The following is a 21,479-nucleotide window of genomic DNA, read 5'->3' on the forward strand; positions in this document are numbered from 1 at the left end:
CAAACCAGGCCTTTAATCATTTAATCTCAGAACTCTTGTAATTTTGAAGACCAGCCTGGTCTACATAACGAGACCCTGAGAAGGTATATTCTTAACTTTTAAAAACTATTAACTCCAACGCCAGCTCTTCACACAATCATATTTTATGTTGAAAAATTAGCTCGGAGAAATTAAAGAGTACTGAATACAATTTAGTAAATAAACTATCATTTACATTTCTGATGACTTTTTCTAAGAATCATTTTCTTGAAATTTTCTGGATAATTTGAGTTGTTGCACTCCGAAGTATACCTAAGAGGCCACTTTCTACTTTGTTAAAAGATGATGGGCATCTCGGGGTTTTTTTCTTTATTTTTATTTTTTTTTAATTTTATTTATTTATTTTTGCGTAATCTAACATGAATTTAAACTGAACTCTGCCTGTTTGGTTATAACTTTCCCCACGGATCTGATCTAGCCACATTCCTCTTGACTGTGGAGGACACTTTGAAGGGACGGACTCCTATCCCATCTGGGAAGGCCTTCGCCCCGACTGCTCCTCCTCCCCTTCGGCCGCGGCTCCGCCCCGCGGGTAGCCCCTCCCCCCGCGTCTGCGCGCTCGCGGACGGGCGGGGCGGAGGCGCGCTGACACCTGGCGGCGGCGGGGGCGGGCCGTCGGCGAGCGTGGGCTACGATTGGTTGGGGCGCGTGGGCCGGGGCGGGAGGAGACGGTTATGGGCTCGTGCCTGGGCCGGATCCCGGCTGTCTGAGGGGCGCGGAGACCTGCGGGAGGGACACGGCCGCAGCATGGCGGCCGGCAGCGCACCGCCCTGCCCTCCGCCCTTCTGTCGCAGCCGCTTGGAACCTGTGGTCCGCGAGTGCTTGCTGTGAGCCTGCCGCGCGTCAGCCCACCCCTCCCCGGTCCGCCCGCCCTCCTTCCCTTGTCGCCTCTGCCAGCCCGGAGGGCGGCCGGGCGCACCGCGCCCACCCACCGGGGCCCTGGGACCATGGAGGACGTGAAACTGGAGTTCCCCTCGCTCCCGCAGTGCAAAGACGACGCCGAGGTGAGTGCCCGCCGGCCCGCCCTGCCGCGGGCAGCCTCGGGGTCTCCGGCCAAGCAGCGCCTCTGGCCCAAGTGTCCCAGACTCTTCCCTTTCCCCTTGGGGGTGAAGGGCCGTCAGTGGGGTCCTCCTCCCGCGGGACCCTAGCGGAGGAGCCAACCCGGAGAGTACTCTTGACCACTCGCCTCGGCGTTGAGGCTTTTCGTGAACACAGACTCATCTTTATCAAAGCATCGCGGTGTGGAGTTGTTTTTAATCTGAGCTTGATGTTAGGTTCACATGCGGGACACATAGCCAGCCCCACGTGTGGAATAGACCGGAGGCGTGAACTCTGGAGGAAAAGTACTGTTGAGAGCAAAATTCTCCCAATTTATGATTTCAGGGTTCTTTTCACCCCACCTTGATTTTTTATTTACCTAACATCTCTTGCAAATATTTTATGGTACCAGAAACTGTTAAGTTAGAGTTTGCCAGAGGCTAAATTAGTGACAAGGATTTTTACCTGTGACACTTAATAGGATCAAAAAAGGATTCTAGAGTTTTGTTTGTGTGTTTGACATAAGTCCTGGCTGTCCTGAAACTCACTAGACCAGGCTGGCCTGAAACTCGGATCCACCTGCTTCTGTACCCCAAATGCTGCGATTGAAGGTGTACACTCCTTAATCTCTCAGTGTTTTAAAGGTATTTGGGACTACTCTTGGCTGGCACACTTGTAATCCAACTACTTGGGAGGTGGAAGGAGAAAAGGGGTTCACTGTAGCCTTGATTATATAGCAAATCTGAGACCAGTCTGAGTTACATATGAGATGGAGACTTTATACCAAATACTCAATTCTATTGAATGTCTTCATTTGATGATCACTTTTTTTGTGCTTGTTTTGTTGTGGTTGTGGGTTTTTGAGAAAGGGTTTCTTTGTAGCCCTAGCTGTCCTGGAACTCTGTGTAGAGCAGACTAGCCTTAAAGCCCTGAGTACTGGTGTTAAAGGTGTATGCCATCAAACCTAGCTACTTTTTTTAAATGAATTTTAATTTTAAGACAAGGTCTTGTGTACCCAGGAATGTCCTTCAACCCCTGTTCTCCCAAGTGACTTACTGTCATTTGGAGGATTCTCTTTCTTATTTGTAGTAGTGATGGTTGAGACATACATAATACACATACATACAGAAAAAGCAAAACACTAATACAGGTAAAGTAATAAAAATCTCTAAATAAAATTCTGGGGACAGGTAAAATTCTTTAAATAGAATTTAAAATAGAAGTATAAATAAAATAGACACAATGTTAATACTTTTTTAACAGAACACTTTAAAATTTTTCTTTAATAAGAATCTGTTTATAAAATTGGTTTTTATAACCAGACATGATGGTACATGGTTTTTTTACAAGGTTTCTCTGTGTAGCCCTGGCTGTCCTGGAACTCACTCTGTAGACGAGGCTGGCCTCCAACTCAGAAATCCGCCTGCCTCTGCCTCCCAAGTTCTGGGATTAAAGGCATGTGCCACTATACCTGGCGATGGTACACGCTTTTAATTCCAGCACTTGGGAGGCAGGGGCAAATGGATCTCAGAGCTGCAGGCAAGCCGGATATACAGAGCAAGTTTCAGGACAGCCAGGACTACACAGAGAAACCTTTTCTCAAAAATTAATTAATTAAAAAATAAAATTGTGTTTTTATAAAAAGTTATTAGGGGGACGGGCAGGATCTATCCAAGCTGGCTTCGAACTCACAGGGATCCACCTGTCTCTGTCTCCTGAATGTTGAAATTAAAGGTGTGCTACTATGCCCAGCTTGAAAGAAATTTTTAAAGATTATAAAATCTTATTTGTGTACATAACGGATGTCCGTGTGTATGCACACAGTCATTTATCACTGTGGCTATTCTGAGCAGGGTCTCTGCCTGAACCCGGAGCTCATGTTTTCTTGGCAAAGCTGGAAGCCAGAAATCCCAAGCCGTCCTTCTGTCTCTGCCTATGTCAGAGCTGGTATTATGCATTTGAGCTTTCCTGGCCTGTAACATGAGCACTGGGATCAGAGCTCTGGTCTTGATGCCTGAGCTACCTTTCCAGACATGCTTTCCTACAGAATTGCCTTTTATTCTTGTACTTTTTTGTTTTTTACAAAGTGTTTTTTCTGAGCTTGTAGCACTAAGCTTATAGAATAGGTATTGCTTATAGAATAGGTATTATGCTGCTAATTTTATGTCAGCCTAACACAAGCTATAGTCAGCTGAGAAAACAAGCCGAGAAAACTATGAGGGGTAAGCCAGTAAGAAGCACTCCTCTGTGGCCTCTGTGTCAGCTCTTGCTTCCAGGTTCTCATCTGGTTTGAATTCCTGCCATGGCTTCCCTCAATAGACAATGACTATGGATTTCTAAACCAGATTAAACTGTTTCCTGCTCCCAAGTTGTTTATGCTCTGGTGTTTGATTACAGCAGTAAAAACTCTACGACAGTTTTACCTTTTTAATTTTTCCTGGCATGGACTAGTCTTTATTGTTGTTATATGGTCTGTCATTTTGACTAAGTGCTCTGTGTTTTCATTTGTTTGTTCAGGACAAGATTTCTCTGTGTAGCCCTGGCTATCCTGGAACTCACATTTTAGACTAGGCTGGTCTGGAACTCAGAGATCTCTCTGCCTCTGCTTCCAAATGCTGGGATTAAAGTCATGTGCCACCATACTAGGCTAAGATAGAAGAAGATTTTATCAGTTTAAAAAAGTATCCCGGGGGCTGGAGAGATGGCTCAGTGGTTAAGAGCGCCGACTGCTCTTCTGAGGGTCGTGAGTTCAAATCCCAGCAACCATATGATGGCTCACAAACATCTGTAATGAGATCTGATGCCTTCTTCTGGGGTGTCTGAAGACAGCTACAGTGTACTTACATATAATAAATAAATAAATCTTTAAAAAAAAAAAAAAAAAGTATCCCATTGAGCCTGGAGAGATGTTTCAGTAGTGGTTGCTCTTCTAGTATACCTGGTTGATTCTGGCACCAACATGGCAGCCTACCAGCATCTGTAACTCCAGTTCCAGAGGATCTAACACCCTCTTTTGGCTCTGAAGAAACCAGGCACACAAGTGGTACACGGGCATAATGCAGACAAGACACCTAGACACATAAAGCAAAAGAAAATTAAATTTAATAAAAGAAACTAAAAGAAGAAAGATATCCAATGCCTATAGGCATTCCACCCAACATAACACCAGGCAAATTCTAATTTGGTTTCTGTCACCAGGGCTATCTGCTATAGGGGTGTGTGTGTGTGTGTGTGTGTGTGTGTGTGTGTGTGACAAAATAGCCCTGGTTGGCCTGGAATTCACTGTGTAGACCAGTCTGCCATAGAACTTGGCAATCCTTTTGATTTTATCATCTAAATAAATAGATAAACACGCCACCATACCAGGTTATTTATTTGCAGCTCAAAGGGTTCAAAGGGTAGCTAGCATTCAGAATTCCAGTCTCTGTCACTTGGGTTTCAAGAATCAATTTCAGATTGTCAGACTTGAGCCATCTGACCAGCTTGTGATATTTTTCATGATATGTATTTTTTTGTTGTTTATTTTTGTTTTCCTTTTCAAGGAGTGGACTTACCCTATGAGACGAGAGATGCAGGTAAGGCAACTTTTAGTTTATTCAAACGACCCCTATTATTTAATAACTTACACTTCACAAAGGAGACCTGCTGGTTCATAATCTGTAGGTTTGTCATATTTAACAGTTATGAGTATTGTGCAGTGTGTATATACATTAGAATAACATGTGATAAATATGTACCATTTGTGTCGAAAAATTTAATATAAAATGAATTCTTAATATTACTTGGGTTAGATTTAAGATCATAGAAATAGTGGATGTGCTTAATGAGTCACTCTTTTTGTGTTCCTTTTAAAGCAGTTTGCTTTCCTGTCTAGTTTGGATAAATTCAGGAGACATTTACCATAAAATAATTGAGGGTTTTAGGTAGTTATTCTTTTTTTTTTATTTTTTTATTTTTTTTTGTCTGCTTCCCAGTTGACATCCATAACTTACTGATCTAGTACTCGGTGAGTTGAATACTTACTATTTGGAATGAATTATCCTCGTTTGTATTTTTTATCCTTTGCAGTCAACTTTGCTAGTCCTCAAGATAAGCAGTGCCCCTCACTTTTAATCCCTTATCTTGCAAAGATCTGTTCCTTTTCTTAATGAAAACTCCCTTTTTAAGTGACTCTTCTTTGGGAAGCCCACATCCATGCTCTCAGGTGTCTTGCTTTCCCTTCTAAGTGTTTTTCTCTTGAACCTCATGCTTTATCAAACCCCAACTCTGCTTCATTAAAAAGGAGAGAGGAAAGAAGAAAGTTCCCTTTTAGACCTTTAACTATATATGAGTACATATGAGAACTAACTTGATGTTATGGGGAATGCAAACATAAGTAAAATGTAATCCATACTTGTAAGATGCTGTTAGGGCCATTCCTCTATAATCTCTGCACTCTGACTGAGGCCGGAGAACTGCCTGGAGTTTAGGGCCAGCCTTAGCTATGTTAGGAGGATACTGTTTTAAAATGAAAAGAAGTTAGTGAACACAGTGCTATCCACAGGAATTGATTCTGTTAGCTTAGCTTTTATTTACTGTGATGACGGTGTATCCTGTTTCGTCTTGTGCTGCTTTGTTTCTGAAGAAAGGACAGGCTGGCCTGGGATTTACTATATACCCAGACTGACTCAAACTCGGGTTCCTCCTCCTCAGCCTCCTGGGTGCTGCTGGGATATGTTCCACTATACCTGGCTCTTGCACTGCTTTTTGTCTTGACCAAATAAAAGTTAGTGTAAATGTAATTCTAACGGGATGATTTTTTTTTAATGCCTGTTTTATTTTTAGGCTATAACTGCTAATAGAAGTTAAAAAGGGTTCATTGATGTGGATGTCAATAATGTGCTGATTATATCCAGTCCTACTTATAAAAAAAAGTAGAGGCGGGGAGGAGGTATAGGGAACTTTCGGGATAGCATTTGAAATGTAAATAAAGAAAATAATAATAATAATAATAAAGTAGAATCTCAAATATCTGGCTTTTTTAGAATAAAACTTAAATTGGAAACATCTCACTTGAATTTATAAAGGCACACCTGTGTTTCTCACTCCAGTTTGCTAAATGTGGCGGGGAAATGCTTCCTGATCAAAGTTTTAACCAGAATATTGCAAAGGCTGTTAGCCTCTGCACACAGAGACAAATTGAGCTATATGATATATAATATTTGCTATAGGTTTGAACTTTACATATGTATTTTCCCCTCTAGGAAGTTTTGCCTGGATTGTTCTTAGGCCCATACTCTTCTGCTATGAAAAGCAAGGTATGAACTTTAGGTTAGGTTCTCCAAGAGGCTTTAGTAAACCAACTGTTTATCGGGTAAGTTTTTAATAGTAAGAGTTTTTATACTACGGAACATTATATACACCTGTGTTCATAATACTTGTACCTACTTTTAAATTTACTGGACCATTAATAGTTTTGAAGTGAGTTCGAGGACAGCCTGGTCTACAAAGTGAGCTCCAGGACAGCCAGGGCTACACAGAGAAACCCTGTCTCGAAAAATCAAAAAAAAAAAAAAAACAAAAACAAAAAAAAAACAAAATAGTTTTGAAGTGTTTCACCACAAATTACAAGTGAGTTTTTATAATTTATTTTTCCCAAGAAATCTTGTGTTTGATAGATTTACCAATCCTATAATATTAGTAATTTATTTGCTGTCTTAAAATGTTATGTCTGTACCTGCCAGGCATCTTCTGACTAGTATCAGATGCATGCAAAGTATCAGAGAAGGACATAGAACAGGGTGTTAACTAAAGTTATCAAAGTAAGATTGCCTGTTTTATAGTGGTTCTTCGTCTTTTACATTGGAAATAGACTTCTTCAGTTGCTCAGTTGAGATGGGGGGGTTTAATTTTAGTATTTCGTGGTGCTCTTGCCACTTTCTAAGGAATTTTCAGCAACTTTGTGAATTATGGGGATGATACTAATTCTTCTTGAGTGATATATAGTGTGAAATATTGTATTGCAAATATCTTCCCCACGGGCTTGCTGATTCAGAATTCAGTATACTTTTGTATGATAGTTTCATGACAATTTTCAGAGTTCTTAGTAGTTGAGGTGACCAACAAGGAAGCTGGAAAGGGTAGATGATATAAAAGTGAATAAACAAGTAGATCTTTGACTTCCTAGAAGATGGTATCAGCAAAGCTGTTACCCCAGAATATAATGATGACCAGATGCAGGTCCTTACAATCATTTGTGCCCATATTAGCATATATATATATATATATATATATATATATATATATATATATATATATATATATTTATACCTGGTATAAATATATTTATATATATATTTATACCTGGTAATGGGTTTCACTATGACATTGTTTTTTCATGTATATAAGCCATTTTGATATTCAAACACATATCTATTTCCTCTCTTGTCCTCCACCAACTCCTGTTAATCCTTTTCCAACTTATGTCTTCTTTGTGTACTTATTTATATTTCCCAGTCTGAGTTACCATAATATATCCCAGATTTCTACTTATACCACCCCCAAAACAGTATCTTTTGACCATAAAAATTAAGACTGCAGATAAAGAAACCAAAAGGGATGAATACCTTTCTAAAAACTGATTTACTAAAGGCATATCATACTATGTCCAAATACCATTTAAATAAAAGAGATGAGTTAAGGTTGCTTGTTAGCCAGTGATCTATTTCTTTTTATAACTTTTGTCTATTTGTGTTTGGAAGGTAAAGTTATAGTAGTGTTTCCCATTCTCCTAGAACAAAGCTAAGCTCTGTGACTACAGAGCTCAGTCATTGGCAGACCTGAGTCATTGGCCGACCTGGGATTTCTAGCTTAGGAGCTCATGATTCTAAACTCCCTGGTTTTAGCCACAATTTTTAATAGTACTGGTTTCTTGAAATGTTATCTTTTAAGTTCTCATCAAACTCAAGAAATAAACATAATGTCCATGTTAAAGTTCAAAGAACATTTTGTGTATTAAGCTTGAATCATTGAATTGTCTTGTTGATCATGTCAGGTCAATTACCATAAAATTAACTTTAATCTTCTGTACTTAAGAATTAGATATAGGTCTTGTCTAATTTCATACATAATGTAATGTGATGTTTTGTGTTTTAAACTATTATCTCTTCTCACTTTTTATAGCTACCTATACTTCAGAAACATGGCATAACTCATATAATTTGCATACGGCAAAATATTGAAGCAAACTTTATTAAACCAAACTTTCAACAATTATTTAGGTAAGAATTATTGCTGTGCTTTATAGGAAAAAAAATGTTAAAGACAAAACATGTACTGCTGTTTTATTATTACTGATCTTCAAAGTGTTTTAAGATTAAACCCAGAACCTCAAGCATAATTGGTAAGCATTTTCCCTGTCCTGTAATGACTTGGTTTCAAGTTTGTTACATAATTTAACTTTCAGCTACTTCATAAATATCAGCTATATGGTATATATTTTAATAGAATTTATTTAAAATTTTTAATTCTCTTTCTTTCTTTCTTTCTTTCTTTCTTTCTTTCTTTCTTTCTTTCTTTCTTTTTTTTTTTTTTTAAATTGAGGCAGGGTTTCTCTGTATAGCCCTGGCTGTCCTGGAACTGAACTCACTCTGTAGACCAGGCTGGCCTTGAACTCAGAAATCCTCCTGCCTCTGCCTCCCAAGTGCTGAAATTAAAAGCATGTGCCACCACTGCCCGGCAAATTTTTAAATCTTGTTTATAATTCTAGAATATGTTCCTGTACTCCTTATCTCTTGATACTCAGTCCCCTTCCTCAAAGGCACCTACTATTTTTTTTCTTCATTGTGTTCGTTCAAAAGCATATTCCTGTGCATAAAGTTGTTCTGACTTAATATTTTTTGAGTCAGCCAATGCCCCTGTAACATACAGAGGTCAAGAAACAACTGAGTTGAGATTTGGTCTATTGTTGTTTGCAGCATCATATGCTACGTTAGTTTGGCCCACGGGCTTCATGGGAGTCCCCTGAATTCTATACCTCCCATCTTGCTATTGGAGTACTGGGATTATAGATCTGAGCTTCCAGACCTTGCTTTTCTTTTCAAGATACTATTTTTAATTATGTGTATGTTTGTCTTTCTGTGTATATGGGCACATGAGTGCACATGCCCCTGGAACTGGACTTAACAGGGGACGGTTACAGATATGGTTATAGATCCAGACATGGATGTAGGAACCAAATTGAAACCCTCTTCAAAGGTAGTTGAACTTCAAAGTTAGTCTAACTACTGAATCATCATTCTAGCCCCCCCCCACACCTAACCTAGCTCCCCCTCCCCTTTTTTTTCCCATTAGTTACATTTCAGGGCAGGCCCTAGGCCCAGGAACAGTTGGTAACACAAAAATAAACTTGGTTGGTGTATTTTGTCTTGTGGGGTTTTGTTTACTTGTTTTGATTCATGTGTGTCTGCCTGTCTGTCTGAGGCAGGGTCTTATTATATTCCCAAGGCTAGTCTTAAATGAATGATTGTCCCTCAACAGAGGTATGGATACAGAAAATGTGGTACATTTACACAATGGAGTACTACTTAGCTATTAAAAACAATGAATTTTGAAATTCTTAGACAAATGGATGGATCTGGAGGATATCATCCTAAGTGAGGTAACCCAGTCACAAAAGAACACACATGATATACACTCACTGATAAATGGATATTAGCCCAGAAGCTCAGAATACCCAAGATACAATTTGCAAAACACATGAAACTCAAGAAGAAGGAAGACCAAAGTGTGGACTCTTCGATCCTTTTTAGGAGGAGGAACAAAATACCCATGGAAAGAGTTACAGAGGCAAAGTGTGGAACAGAGACTGAAGGAACGACCATCTAGAGACTGCCTCACCTGGGAACCCATCCCATAAACCACCCCAAACCCAGACACTATTGCAGATGCCAACAAGAGCTTGCTGACAGGAGCCTGATATAGCTGTCTCCTGAGAGGCTCTGCCAGTGTCTGACAAATACAGAAGTGGGTGCTCACAGTCATCCATTAGACAGAGCACAGGGCCCCCAATGAAGGAGCTAGAGAAAGTAACCCCCTAGGAGGAACAACAATATGAACTAACCAGTACCCCCAGAGCTCCCTGGGACCAAACCACCAATCAAAGAAAACACACGGAGGGACACGTGGCTCTAGCTGCATAAGTAGCAGAGGATGGCCTAGTTGGTCATCAGTGGAAGGAGAGGCCCTTGGTCCTGTGAAGGTTCTATGTCCCAGTATAGGGGAATGCCAGGGCCAGGAAGCAGGAGTGGGTGGGTTAGGGAGCAGGGGGAGGGGGGAGAGGATAGGGGATTTTCAGAGGGGATAGATAACATTTGGAATGTAAAGAAAATAACAAAATGTAAAAATAAAAATGGGAAAATGAGCTTTTAAAAGAAAAATATTTTTTTAAATTTAAGATACATAAGCCAAGTATTTTTTAATCTTAATGTTTTGCTTTACTGGTTGTATATGTATAACTTATATACATAAAGCACTAAAATGTGTGAGCATGTATTAGAATATATAACTACACAGGAGTTAAGTAAATGTGTATGCTGGTGTTAATGATTACAAGAACAAAGCAGGGTATACATAGATGTATAGTCCCACTATTTAAAATATATATACTTTGTGTTTATAAGTGTTTTGTCTGCATATATATCTGTATACCATGTAAGTGCCTTTGGAAATCAGAAGAGGACATCAGATCCCCTGGAACTAGTTGTGAATTGCCTTGTTGGTGTGAAAACCAAACCCAGGTTCCCTGCAAAAGCAGCCAAGTGCTTTTGAACCACTGAGCCATCTGTTCAGACCCAAAGTTTAATTTTGTCTGTCTATCAGTTTTTTGAGACAGGGTTTCTCTTTATAGTCCGGGCTGTACAGGAACTCAGGCTTACCTTGAATTCAAAGATCAATGCATGCCTCTGCTTCTTGGGCAGTGCCATGTGTCATATCCAGCTCCAGCCCCGAGTTCATGTATTCTTTTTGTGTTTTTTTTTGTTTGTTTGTTTGTTTTTGTTTTGTTTTGTTTTCGAGACAGGGTTTCTCTGTATAGCCCTGGCTGTCCTGGAACTCACTTTGTAGACCAGGCTGGCCTCGAACTCAGAAATCTGCCTGCCTCTGCCTCCCGAGTGCTGGGATTAAAGGCGTGTGCCACCACGCCCGGCTCATGTATTCTTAGGTGTACACTGAAGCTTGAATAGTTGCTTCTGAGAAGGGAAAGTCATGATCCAGGATGATGGGGGGGGGGGGAATCTTCCTCAAGACAGAGTTTGGATCTTTCTGTGTGGTTCTGGCTGTCTTGTAACCCTTGTCTGTAGACCAGGCTATCCTTGAACTCAGAAATGCACCTGCCTCTGCTTCAGAGTGCTGGATTTAAAGGTGTGAATCATCATGCCCAGCTAAAATTATAATTTTTTTTTATTTTAACTGTGAAGAACATTTTGTGTCTTAACTTTTTAGCCATGAAGGAAATGTCTGACTTACTGCAGTTTTAGAGTTGGAGGTGTTAATGGCAAGATTAAAGGTGACACATGGGCTTTGACTTGGGTCTGGACCAGTAGGTGTTGGCTGTAGAGTTGGGTGTGGTCTGTAAAGGCTTCCTCCCTAGGATTCGCTGGGTCTGCAGCTTGGATGTTGCTGGTACTGCCTGCCTTCTCTTTCCAAGAGGCAATTGTATTAAGTTTAGCAGGAGCCTGGGAAGTACTAGTTTATAATACTAATTTCATAATTTAGCTAATTTTTTCCTAAATAAATGATATTGGATATGTTAAAGTCAGAAGTTTTTAGCAATGTATATAGCAAAAAAGTATAGTATAGTGATAGCATCATATTTTCTTTTCTACCATGAAACTCCACAATGAGAAATCTTTTAGCTATTTTTTGCTTTACTAAAGATCAATTCAGAACAATGAATGGTTGACTCCATGTTTCATTAGACATTTTTTTAAAAAAAAAAAGTATGGCACCTTAGTAGTAGCACACAATCCCAGCACTGGGGAGGCAGAGTTCTAGACAGCTAGAGCTACATAGAAAAAAAAGAAAAAGGGTGTGAAGTTTGAGAGAAGGAAGTAGAGTCTCTGGCCTGGAGGAATATGGGGAAACAAATGGAAAATGAATATAATCAAAATATACTGTATGCATCTATTGAAATTCTCAAAATAACAAAAATATTGTGTTAAAATAGATATAATTTTTTCATAATAAAAATATACAGGGAAATGGAGCTCATGGAATAAAGAGCAGCTTAAAAACTCAAACTGTTAGCTGGGCGTGGTGGTGGAGCACGCCTTTAATCCTAGTACTTGGGAGGCAGAGGCAGGCGGAGCCTAGAGTTTGAGGTTAACCTGGTCAACAAATCCAGTTCAAAGCAGTTAGAGCTACACAGAAAACTATCTTGAAAGAAACAAAGTCAAAATTTTAATACACAAATACCACATGATAGATGAGTTGCTTACCTGGAAGATAAATGTAATGGAAATGTAATTAAGAATGATAGTTTATTATAAACAAAGAGATAAGATGTTATTTTTATTTTATAACTTCAAGTTTTTGTCTGGGTATTTATCTAAGAGTATACTCACCATAAACTCTTTGTTTTCAGATATTTAGTTTTGGATATTGCTGATAATCCAGTTGAAAACATAATACGTTTTTTCCCTATGGTAAGTATCAGTATTTTTATATCACTTAAAATTTATGATTTGGACCTAATAATTTAGATTGTAGAACTATTTTTGCTGCTTTATAACTGAAAAAAAAATGTAGGGTTTACTTTATAATGAAAGTGAAGTATTGTCAGGCAGTGGTGGCGCAGGCCTTTAATCCCAGTACTTAGGAGGCAGAGGTAGGCGGATTTCTGAGTTCAAGGCCAGCCTGGTCTACAGAATGAGTTCCAGGACAGCCAGGGCTACACAGAGAAACCCTGTCTCAAAAAACAAAACAAAACAAACAAAAAAAAAGAAAGTGTAGTATTTTTTTAAAAAAATACCTTTAAAAGTTGTACCACTGAGGGTTTTTTATTGTTGTTGTTGATACTTATTATGTGTGTTGCCTGAATGTGTGCATGTGTATCACATTGGGTACAAGAGCCCATAGAAATCAATAGTATTGGATCCTCTAGAACTGGAGGTAGGGATGGTTATGAGCCATCATACGGGTTCTAGGAACCTCCCCCCTGGCCTTCTGCACAGGCAGTGGACAACAAGTGCTTTTCACCACTGGGCCATCTCACCAGTCTCCTCATCAAGTTTTTTTTTAATTGTATTACATTTCTTGTGTTTGTGCTCATGCATGTACACACACTTGTGTGTGTCATGGTGTCCATATGAAGATGAGAGGACAGCTTTGGGAGTCTGTTCTCTACCATGTGTCCCAGTATAGAACTTAGGTCATCAGACTTGCTGGTAGGTGCCTTTACCTGCTGAGCCATCTTGCCAGCCCAAGAATTGTGTTTTTAAAGATTAGGTATTTCTCTGTAACTTTCAGCCTCCTTTTGTTTTATTGTATAATATGTTCATCTTACTCTACATGCTTTTTGTAACACGTTCTCTCTTACCCTCAGACTAAAGAGTTTATTGATGGAAGCTTACAAAATGGAGGTAAGTAATTTTTTTCTGTTATTAAATATTTATTTTATGTATATGAGTAATTTATCTACATGTATGGGTGTGCACTACATTTGTGCCTGGGGCCTGCAGAGGCCAGAAGGGTTCGTCTGATCCCCTATAACTAGAGTACAGATAGTTGTGAGCTGCCCTGTGGGTCTGAGACTCAAACCTGGTCCTCTGTAAGAGCTACAAGTGTTCTGAACCACTAAGCCATCTCTCCAGGCAAGAGTGTTTTATTTTTAGGAGTTTTTGTTACAATTTCCTTTTAGTTGATATTTTTTTCTAAATGTAGGATAGAGAAATTCTATTTTTGTATGATAGATGATATTCAAATGTATATTTTCCCAGCTACTTAATTTCATCTTATGCTTTTTAAAATTTTTCCACTGAACTACTTTCATTTTCCCCTAAAATCTGTTGTATTCTCTACATAATTAAAGACTTGAAAATTAATAGCTAAGTGATAAGTACATGAAATAAACTATCTAAGGAAGACTCAACATAGCCTGATATGTGGCTTTAGTATATTTTACATTCACATTCGAAATCTTATTTTTTTAGATGATTAACTATTTTTTAAACTTTTTCAGGAAAAGTTCTTGTCCATGGGAATGCAGGTATCTCTAGAAGGTATGAAGATAGATAATCTTTGTTTCTTGTGTTTAGTTATGAGTTGTATATTCTAACTGTTTCTCTGTCTTCAGTGCTGCCTTTGTCATTGCATACATCATGGAGACATTTGGGATGAAGTACAGGTAAGCTAACACACTCAAACCTAGCAACAGTTCACTCTCACTTAAACAGACAATAAAATAGTTGGGAATTTAAAGTTTAATATAGATAGATATTTTATAAATAGTCATAGTTGATTAGGCAAAACTGGAAAACTACTTGCCATTAGGGAATTGATTAGTTTCAGCTTAAAAACTCTAGATACGAATGTCGGTGTTTATTTTACTTCAAGTTGACATCTACTCGGTATAGAATATGCCTGTAATCAGAATACTCAGCAGAGTAAAGTAGGAGTACTGAAAACTCAAGGTGCAGATCAAGACCCTGTCTAAGAGAAGAAATAAGTAATTAGGAATTGGCTGTAGCACTCTCTTACATACAAATCAGGGTGATCTTTCACACTAAAAATCATCTCTTAAAATCAGTACATAGATTTTTAAAGAGAGGAAGACCTAATACCTTCAGAATAAAAATCAAACTAGTATACAGTATTACCTTTCTTAGCCTTTTTTTTTGATCCACTTATTTTCTTTATTTTATTAGATAATTTCTTCATTTACATTTCAAATGCTATCCCCAAAGTCCCCCCCAACTCCACCCTGCTCCCCAACTCACCCACTCCTGCTTCCTGGCCTTGGCACTTCCCTGTACTGGGGCATATGATCTTTGCAAACCTTTCTTAGTCTTAAGAAAGCTAGAAATCCTGTCCACTCTATATCACTTCCAAACAGAAAACTTTAAAGTATTTATCTCTTGGGGCTGGAGAAATGACAGAGGACCTGGCTTCAGTACCCAGCACTATCTGGAGGCTTTTAACTTTGTCTGTAACAGTTTCAGGGAATTCAGCACTCTTTTTCTGGCCCCCTGCAGAACACACACACACACACACACACACACACACACACACACACTACAAGCAAAGCTCTTATATACAGAGTTGGGTTTTTTTGTTTTGTTTTGTTTTCGAGACAGGGTCTTTGTATAGCCCTGGCTGTCCTGGAACTCACTTTGTAGACCAGGCTGGCCTCAAACTCAGAAATCCGCCTCCCAAGTGCTGGGATTAAAGGCGTGTGCCACCACCATCCGGCTTACATAGTTGTTTTTTAAGTAGTTGCCTCTGACAGATTTAGGCAGAGTAGAAAAGCTGTCAGTTACCCATTAATGAACTGCAGGCTCCAGTAGTTAGTTTCAATTCAAGGTCACACACATTAAAGGGGTCTATTGAGTGACAAGATATTTCCTGTGGAGATTTAGTACAAATCTACTCACCTCTGCTATGGAGTCCACAACAGACCAAAGTATGGGTATCACCACAGCCCAACTTGGTGAACCAATGAATTTTATTAGAGTTACTGTCAGAAATATGGGTGAAGAATTAGAGGAACAGAAATGAATCAAAGGCAGTTGTATCACCAAAGCCCACCCCTGCCTGAGTACAGGTCACAAAAGCTGGGAATCTGGAACACACTCAACTGGTTGGAGAATGTTCTTTCCATGTGATTTAATCCTTGAGTGAAAAGCTCTTTTCAGGCAGCTTATTGGTGATCTTCTTTGAAGCAGCTTGGCTTGTCTGAGAGTAACTGCATTTGTTTACTATGGAGAGAAGGGCTTCTAAATCTGGTCAGTTTCAGGGACTTCCTGAGGCTTTTGAGTTGTTTGTTTTAGCTTCCCTGCAGGAAGGAATATTACAACCTTATTGGAAAGTGCTACACAACAGGTTCACAGCACCAAAAGTGATTAATGCTAGAAGGAGACTGGTATACTGAGAAGACAAGAATCCAGAGCCCAGATAGGGGTGTGACTGGGTTCATAGGGATGAAGAGAATAGGGCAAATTAGAATACAGTATATACATGTGTAAATTTGCAAAAAAAAAAAAAAAAGAAAAAAATTGATTAATTCAGTTTTTAAGTATTTGAATGCAAATAGTTAAAAAATATTTTCCTCATTTAGGATCTTGTCATATTCATAATCTCTTGGCTCATTGTGTTTACTACTAGATATCACATGTAAGCTTTATAAAACAAGGGAGTTGGAGTTCACTTCTCATTTAATGTTTGCGCATGTGCACCATGTGACAAATATGCCACATGCAGAAGTGCTTTGCACGTCTCTCGTCTTCACAGCAGTCCTCCAGAAGCAGCATCTCAGGGCCTGCTTTCTTTACCAGTAAGAAGAAATGGAGCAAGTTCCCTGTTAGAGGTGGTGAGCCTAGGAACTGTGAAGTTAGTTGGCCTAATCTTTCTCCACCATGACACGTCACCTCTCTATTGTATTATGACTATTGTTGACTATTTTGGCAGATTATTATTTAGGTGGTTTTTAACGTTGCAGGTTTTTTTCTACTGTGTTGGGATTGAACCCAGGGCCTTGCATTAGCTAAGCAGTTGTATCCCCAGCCTTAGGGTAAATTTCAAGCAAATTCGTCTTTGATTTATTTGAGACAAGGTTTCTCTGTATAGCCCCTGCTGTCCTGAAGCTCATCTTGTAAACCAGGCTGGCCTTGAACTCAGATATCTACCTGCCTCTGCCTCCTGAGTGCTGGGATTTAAGTCACACAGTACCATCTCCCACCTACCTTCAAATAAATTCTAAGTGGAAAAATTATTTTAGATTAGTTCATGAAGTAGGTCCTTTATATGACTTTCTCTTCCTTCGCTTTCAGAGATGCATTTGCTTATGTACAAGAAAGGAGATTTTGTATTAATCCTAATGCTGGATTTGTCCACCAACTTCAGGTAATGAACTCCTATGTCCACTCTGTTTAAGGCAGAGTATAGAATGATTGAAATGGCTTGTCTATAGAGTTTAGGTATAGAATTTACTTTCTAAATACTTGATATTATTATAATCTGACTAATCTGATGATTATTCCAGTTTTCATCTTTATTTAAATAATTTTGTTTATTATGTAGCTCTGGCTGTCCTGGAACTCACAGATACCCACCTGTCTCTACCTCTCTGCCTCTCTGCCTCTCTGCCTCTCTGCCTCTCTGCCTCTGCCTCCGCTTCGGAAGCAAAGGCAGGCATATCGCTGTGCATTCAAGACTAGTAAAAACAAACAAATAAAAACAGCTTTTAGGGCTAGAGAGATGGCTCAGCAGGTAAGGGCACTGACTGATCTTTTAGAGATCCTGAGTTAAAGTTCCAGCAGCCACATGGTGGCTCACAACCATCTGTAATGGGATCCAATGCCCTCTTCTGGGGTGTCTGAAGACAGCAACAGTGTACTTATGAAATAAAAATAAATTAATCTTTTAAAAAAAAATCAAAGCAAAACAAACAAACAAAAAGACTGGGGAATATAGCTAGCAGCAGGTTTCTTTTTCACCCAGCTTGCTAGCATGGATAAGGCTTTAGGTTCATTTCCTAGTAGCAGGGTAAAGAAGTATTTGATGAAGTCACATTTGCCAATATGCTGTCATACACCTGCAATCTCAAAAGGAAGGAGGATCAGAGGATCAAAGATCAAGGCCAGCCTCAGTTCTTTGAGATTGTGTTAGAGGAGGGGGGGAGAGAGGAAGAGGAGGAAGAAGGGAAAAACATTTCAAAGGCAGAACACTACAGCACTCAGGCATGCAGAGGATTTGGAAATAAAACTAGCGAAGGAGATGGCTAGTGATATAGCAAGAAGATTCTGGTGCTCTGCTTTTGGGGATGGAAGATTGAAGATTTTGCAAAAGGAAGGAATAATTCCCTGTTTCAAAGAACTTGGGGCCCTTCACAAAGTCCTTGTGAGGTGGGGGAAGATAAACTTGTTCAGGGAAAACTGGGAAAAGATAATTTTGTTTTTATTGATTCTTAGAACCATTTAATAAAATTGCAGATTTAAGTTTTGGGTCCCTCTATCCTTTGGGCTGTTTTAACATATAGAATTAAACCATTATAGTTAATGCCCAATGGGGAAGGTACATTGTGTCTGACAGTGAGCTATTGAACTTGGTTTCTAATTATAGTAAATGACAATCACCAGATAGGAACTGTGAACCTTCATTCGTTTTGCAAGAGTATTGTTCCAGCCCTTTGTCTATAAACTAAGAATACAAATGTATACATTCATCTTTTTGTTTGTTTGGTTTTTTTTGTTTTGTTTTGTTTTTCGAGACTGGGTTTCTCTATGTAGCCCTGGCTATTACTTTCATCTTTTATCTGAGCTATTTAAAATCTTTTTTTTTTAGGAATATGAAGCCATCTACTTAGCAAAATTAACAATACAGATGATGTCACCACTCCAAATAGAAAGGTCCTTATCTGTTCATTCTGGTACCACAGGTAAGGGGTTTGCTTGCTTGTTTGTTTTGTAGAAAATTGAAGAGAAAGGTAATAGTGAAGGAAGTAGAAAAGCAGCATCTATTACACATCACATACTTCTGAGCAATCTGTTTAGAAACGCTGAGTAAACTAAGGAGTTTCAAAGGATTAGCAGTCTAATGAGTAAATAGTACATATACTGTTTATTATTATTATGTTATGCATAAACTATAATGCATAGCCAATTAAAATAACCAGTTGAATCTACTGTGTTTAATTTTAACTGTTTTAAGACCAGTCTGGATAACTTGGCTGATACTAAAAATGCCATTGCTGGATATGGCGGCATATGCCTTTAATCTTAGCCCTGGGGCTGGAGAGATGGCTCAGCGGTTAAGAGCACTGACTGCTCTTCTGAAGGTCCTGAGTTCAAATCCCATATGGTGGATCACAACCATCTGTAACTAGATCGGACACCTTCTTCTGGTATGTCTGAAGACAGCTACAGAGTACTTACATATAATAAATACATCTTTAAAAAAGTCTCAGCCCTGGGTGATGGAGGCAGGAAGATCATAGCAAGACCTTGTCTCAGAACAAAAAAGTGATTAATACATAAAAAAGTGTGTTTCAAGTTCAACAGTGCAATTCGAGTTATCTCAATTTCTCTTTTCTCCTGTCTTGAGTTTTTGTTGTTTTTAAGCTTTATTCTTATGAGTGTCTGCATGCATGTATGCACACATACCTATACTCCATGCATGCCAGGTTTCTGAGATCAGGAGGTGGCAGCAGATGTCTGGAACTGGAGTTATAGATGATTGTAAGCCACCAAGTAAATACTAGGAACCAAACCTAGGTCCTCTGAAAGAGCAGTGAGTTCTTAACTGCTGAGCCATCCATCCTTCCTCCTATGTAGTACTGGATGGCCCAGAATTAGCTGTGTAGCCCAGCTTGGAACTTTCCTAGTTACTTGACTGCTTGGGGTATCCTAACATGAAGTTTTCACTGTACGTTCATTCAATAACATTCAGGTAGTGTGAAGAGAACACATGAAGAAGATGATGACTTTGGAAACATGCAAGTGGCAACCGCACAGAACGGCTGACCTGTGAGGACTGTTAATTGCACAGGATGGCTGACCTGTGAGGACTGTTACATGTGTGTGAGCTTCCATCTGGAAAGGAGAGGATTCTAGTGATGATAATGTGAAATGGTAAACACAAGAAATACTTTCTTTTCAATTATACATTGCTTCCAGACATGTTTCTCTGCAACACTTTAAGATGTTGGACTTATGCAGTAGATGGCACTGATGGGTGATGGGTTTACTTAAAAAAAAAAAAAAAGAAAAAAGAAAAAAGAAAAAGAAAAAAAGAAACAAAAAAAACCTTTATGGTTTTATTATAAACCAAGAATTTTGGACTTGTAAAGAGGTATTATTGCAATAATGCACTTTTCATACTTGAAATTTATTTGTATGATATAAAGTTATTACTTTAAACAAAATACAAGTTAGGGGGATTTGTTTATAGATTTTGGATAATTTATAACAAACAAATTTCCTAATGTTTCCTAAAAAACTCATTTTGTGTTATATATATATTACATTTAAAGTAATTTTACAGTTCAATTTTATGATGAAGCCTCTTACAGTAACATTAACAAAATGTCGAACTTGTCCACATTTTTTAGTATAATTCAGTAACTTGATTACCATTTTTTTAAACTTCTTGGTCCCGTATCTTTAAATCATGACTTTAGCCAACTAGCCTACTTTACTAATTTAATACAGTTAATACTTCCTTTCTAATTGCCTCCCTTATTCTAAATGAGAAAAGTTGAAATGATCAAAGAAAGAGGTCTTACTTTCTAAAACCAGATACTCAGAAAAATAAGGATAGTGTTATATTTTCCACATGACTTTTTTCTCTTTGCTGTTTAAGCCAAATGTAGACTTGGTCTTTTCAGAGTTGCCTAGCTCTTCTAACTTTTGTCCAAAATGGTTCAAAGTAGACCAAACAAATGTAGCACTGTTTCTTCAATATGAAACCCCCAAAAGAAAAGTGCCTTGTATCAACAAACAAGCAAATCCTCATAACTTCTAAATTAGTATATAAAGCAGTGAACAGCTATTAACGTTTTTCTGTAATTTCTTGTTTTAAAACCATAAATTAAATCTGATGCTTGAGGAAAGTAAATTGTTTGGAATGAGACACTTACTTTATTATCTGTTGTATTACTTCTCTGAAGTTCAGCTGACAGCTTTGCTTTGAAGATGTATCTATTGGGGAAAGCAATTGTGGGTGGCTTCAGTGTATTGTAAATTACTGTTTTAACTTGTTCCTAAATTAACTCAAATTTATACCATAATTTGCATTAGCAAAATCATTTTATGGCTCTTTAGTTTTCCATGTTTTTATCTATATGTATAAAAGTTGTTCTACAAAAAAACATTTAACTACTGTAAATGTGATGTGCAGAAGAATGAAGTGTTTTTAACTTTTTGTATATGATGACTTTAGGGTAGCACAAACACAGCTCCTTTATAGCTCACGTTTCTCAGTCCTCTTTCGAGGTGCTTTACTGTTGGGAATGATGCCCGCACACTTCCAGGGTACCATGAGGCACTGTATAAGGTAACAGGTTACTCTTAAGTTACTTGCTTTGCTCACCACCTTATGACATCAACAGTATAAAAAGGCTCTTTGTCCTTTACGGTAGGAGCCTGAATATAAACCAGAATTACTGTTACCTTGATCTCTAGCCTCTTCTGGTTTCCCATCCCATCTCCTAT

At 38.6% G+C, this 21,479-nt stretch overlaps 1 protein-coding gene across 1 annotated transcript; it reads left to right on the forward strand.

Moving 5' to 3' along the window:
* The first annotated feature begins 716 nt into the window (after positions 1-716).
* Positions 717-21,158, forward strand: Styx (serine/threonine/tyrosine interacting protein). The gene is made up of 11 exons (XM_021203247.2): positions 717-1,043; positions 4,620-4,652; positions 6,321-6,374; positions 8,239-8,336; positions 12,698-12,758; positions 13,658-13,694; positions 14,294-14,333; positions 14,408-14,458; positions 17,100-17,172; positions 18,613-18,706; positions 19,717-21,158. Exons 1-11 carry the CDS (start codon positions 987-989, stop codon positions 19,788-19,790), a joined length of 672 nt encoding a protein of 223 aa, XP_021058906.1. The 5' UTR covers positions 717-986; the 3' UTR covers positions 19,791-21,158.
* The last annotated feature ends 321 nt before the right edge of the window (positions 21,159-21,479 follow it).

The sequence above is a fragment of the Mus pahari genome, chromosome 8 (genome assembly GCF_900095145.1).
Source record: "Mus pahari chromosome 8, PAHARI_EIJ_v1.1, whole genome shotgun sequence".
NCBI classification, from domain to species: Eukaryota; Metazoa; Chordata; class Mammalia; order Rodentia; family Muridae; genus Mus; species Mus pahari.

Coding starts and splice junctions, on each gene's coding strand:
- Styx (XM_021203247.2), top strand. CDS start 987: ATGGAGGACGTGAAACTGGAGTTCCCCTCGCTCCCGCAGTGCAAAGAC. Junction 1,044..4,619: donor AGTGCAAAGACGACGCCGAG/GTGAGTGCCCGC, acceptor TTCCTTTTCAAG/GAGTGGACTTACCCTATGAG. Junction 8,337..12,697: donor AACTTTCAACAATTATTTAG/GTAAGAATTATT, acceptor CTTTGTTTTCAG/ATATTTAGTTTTGGATATTG.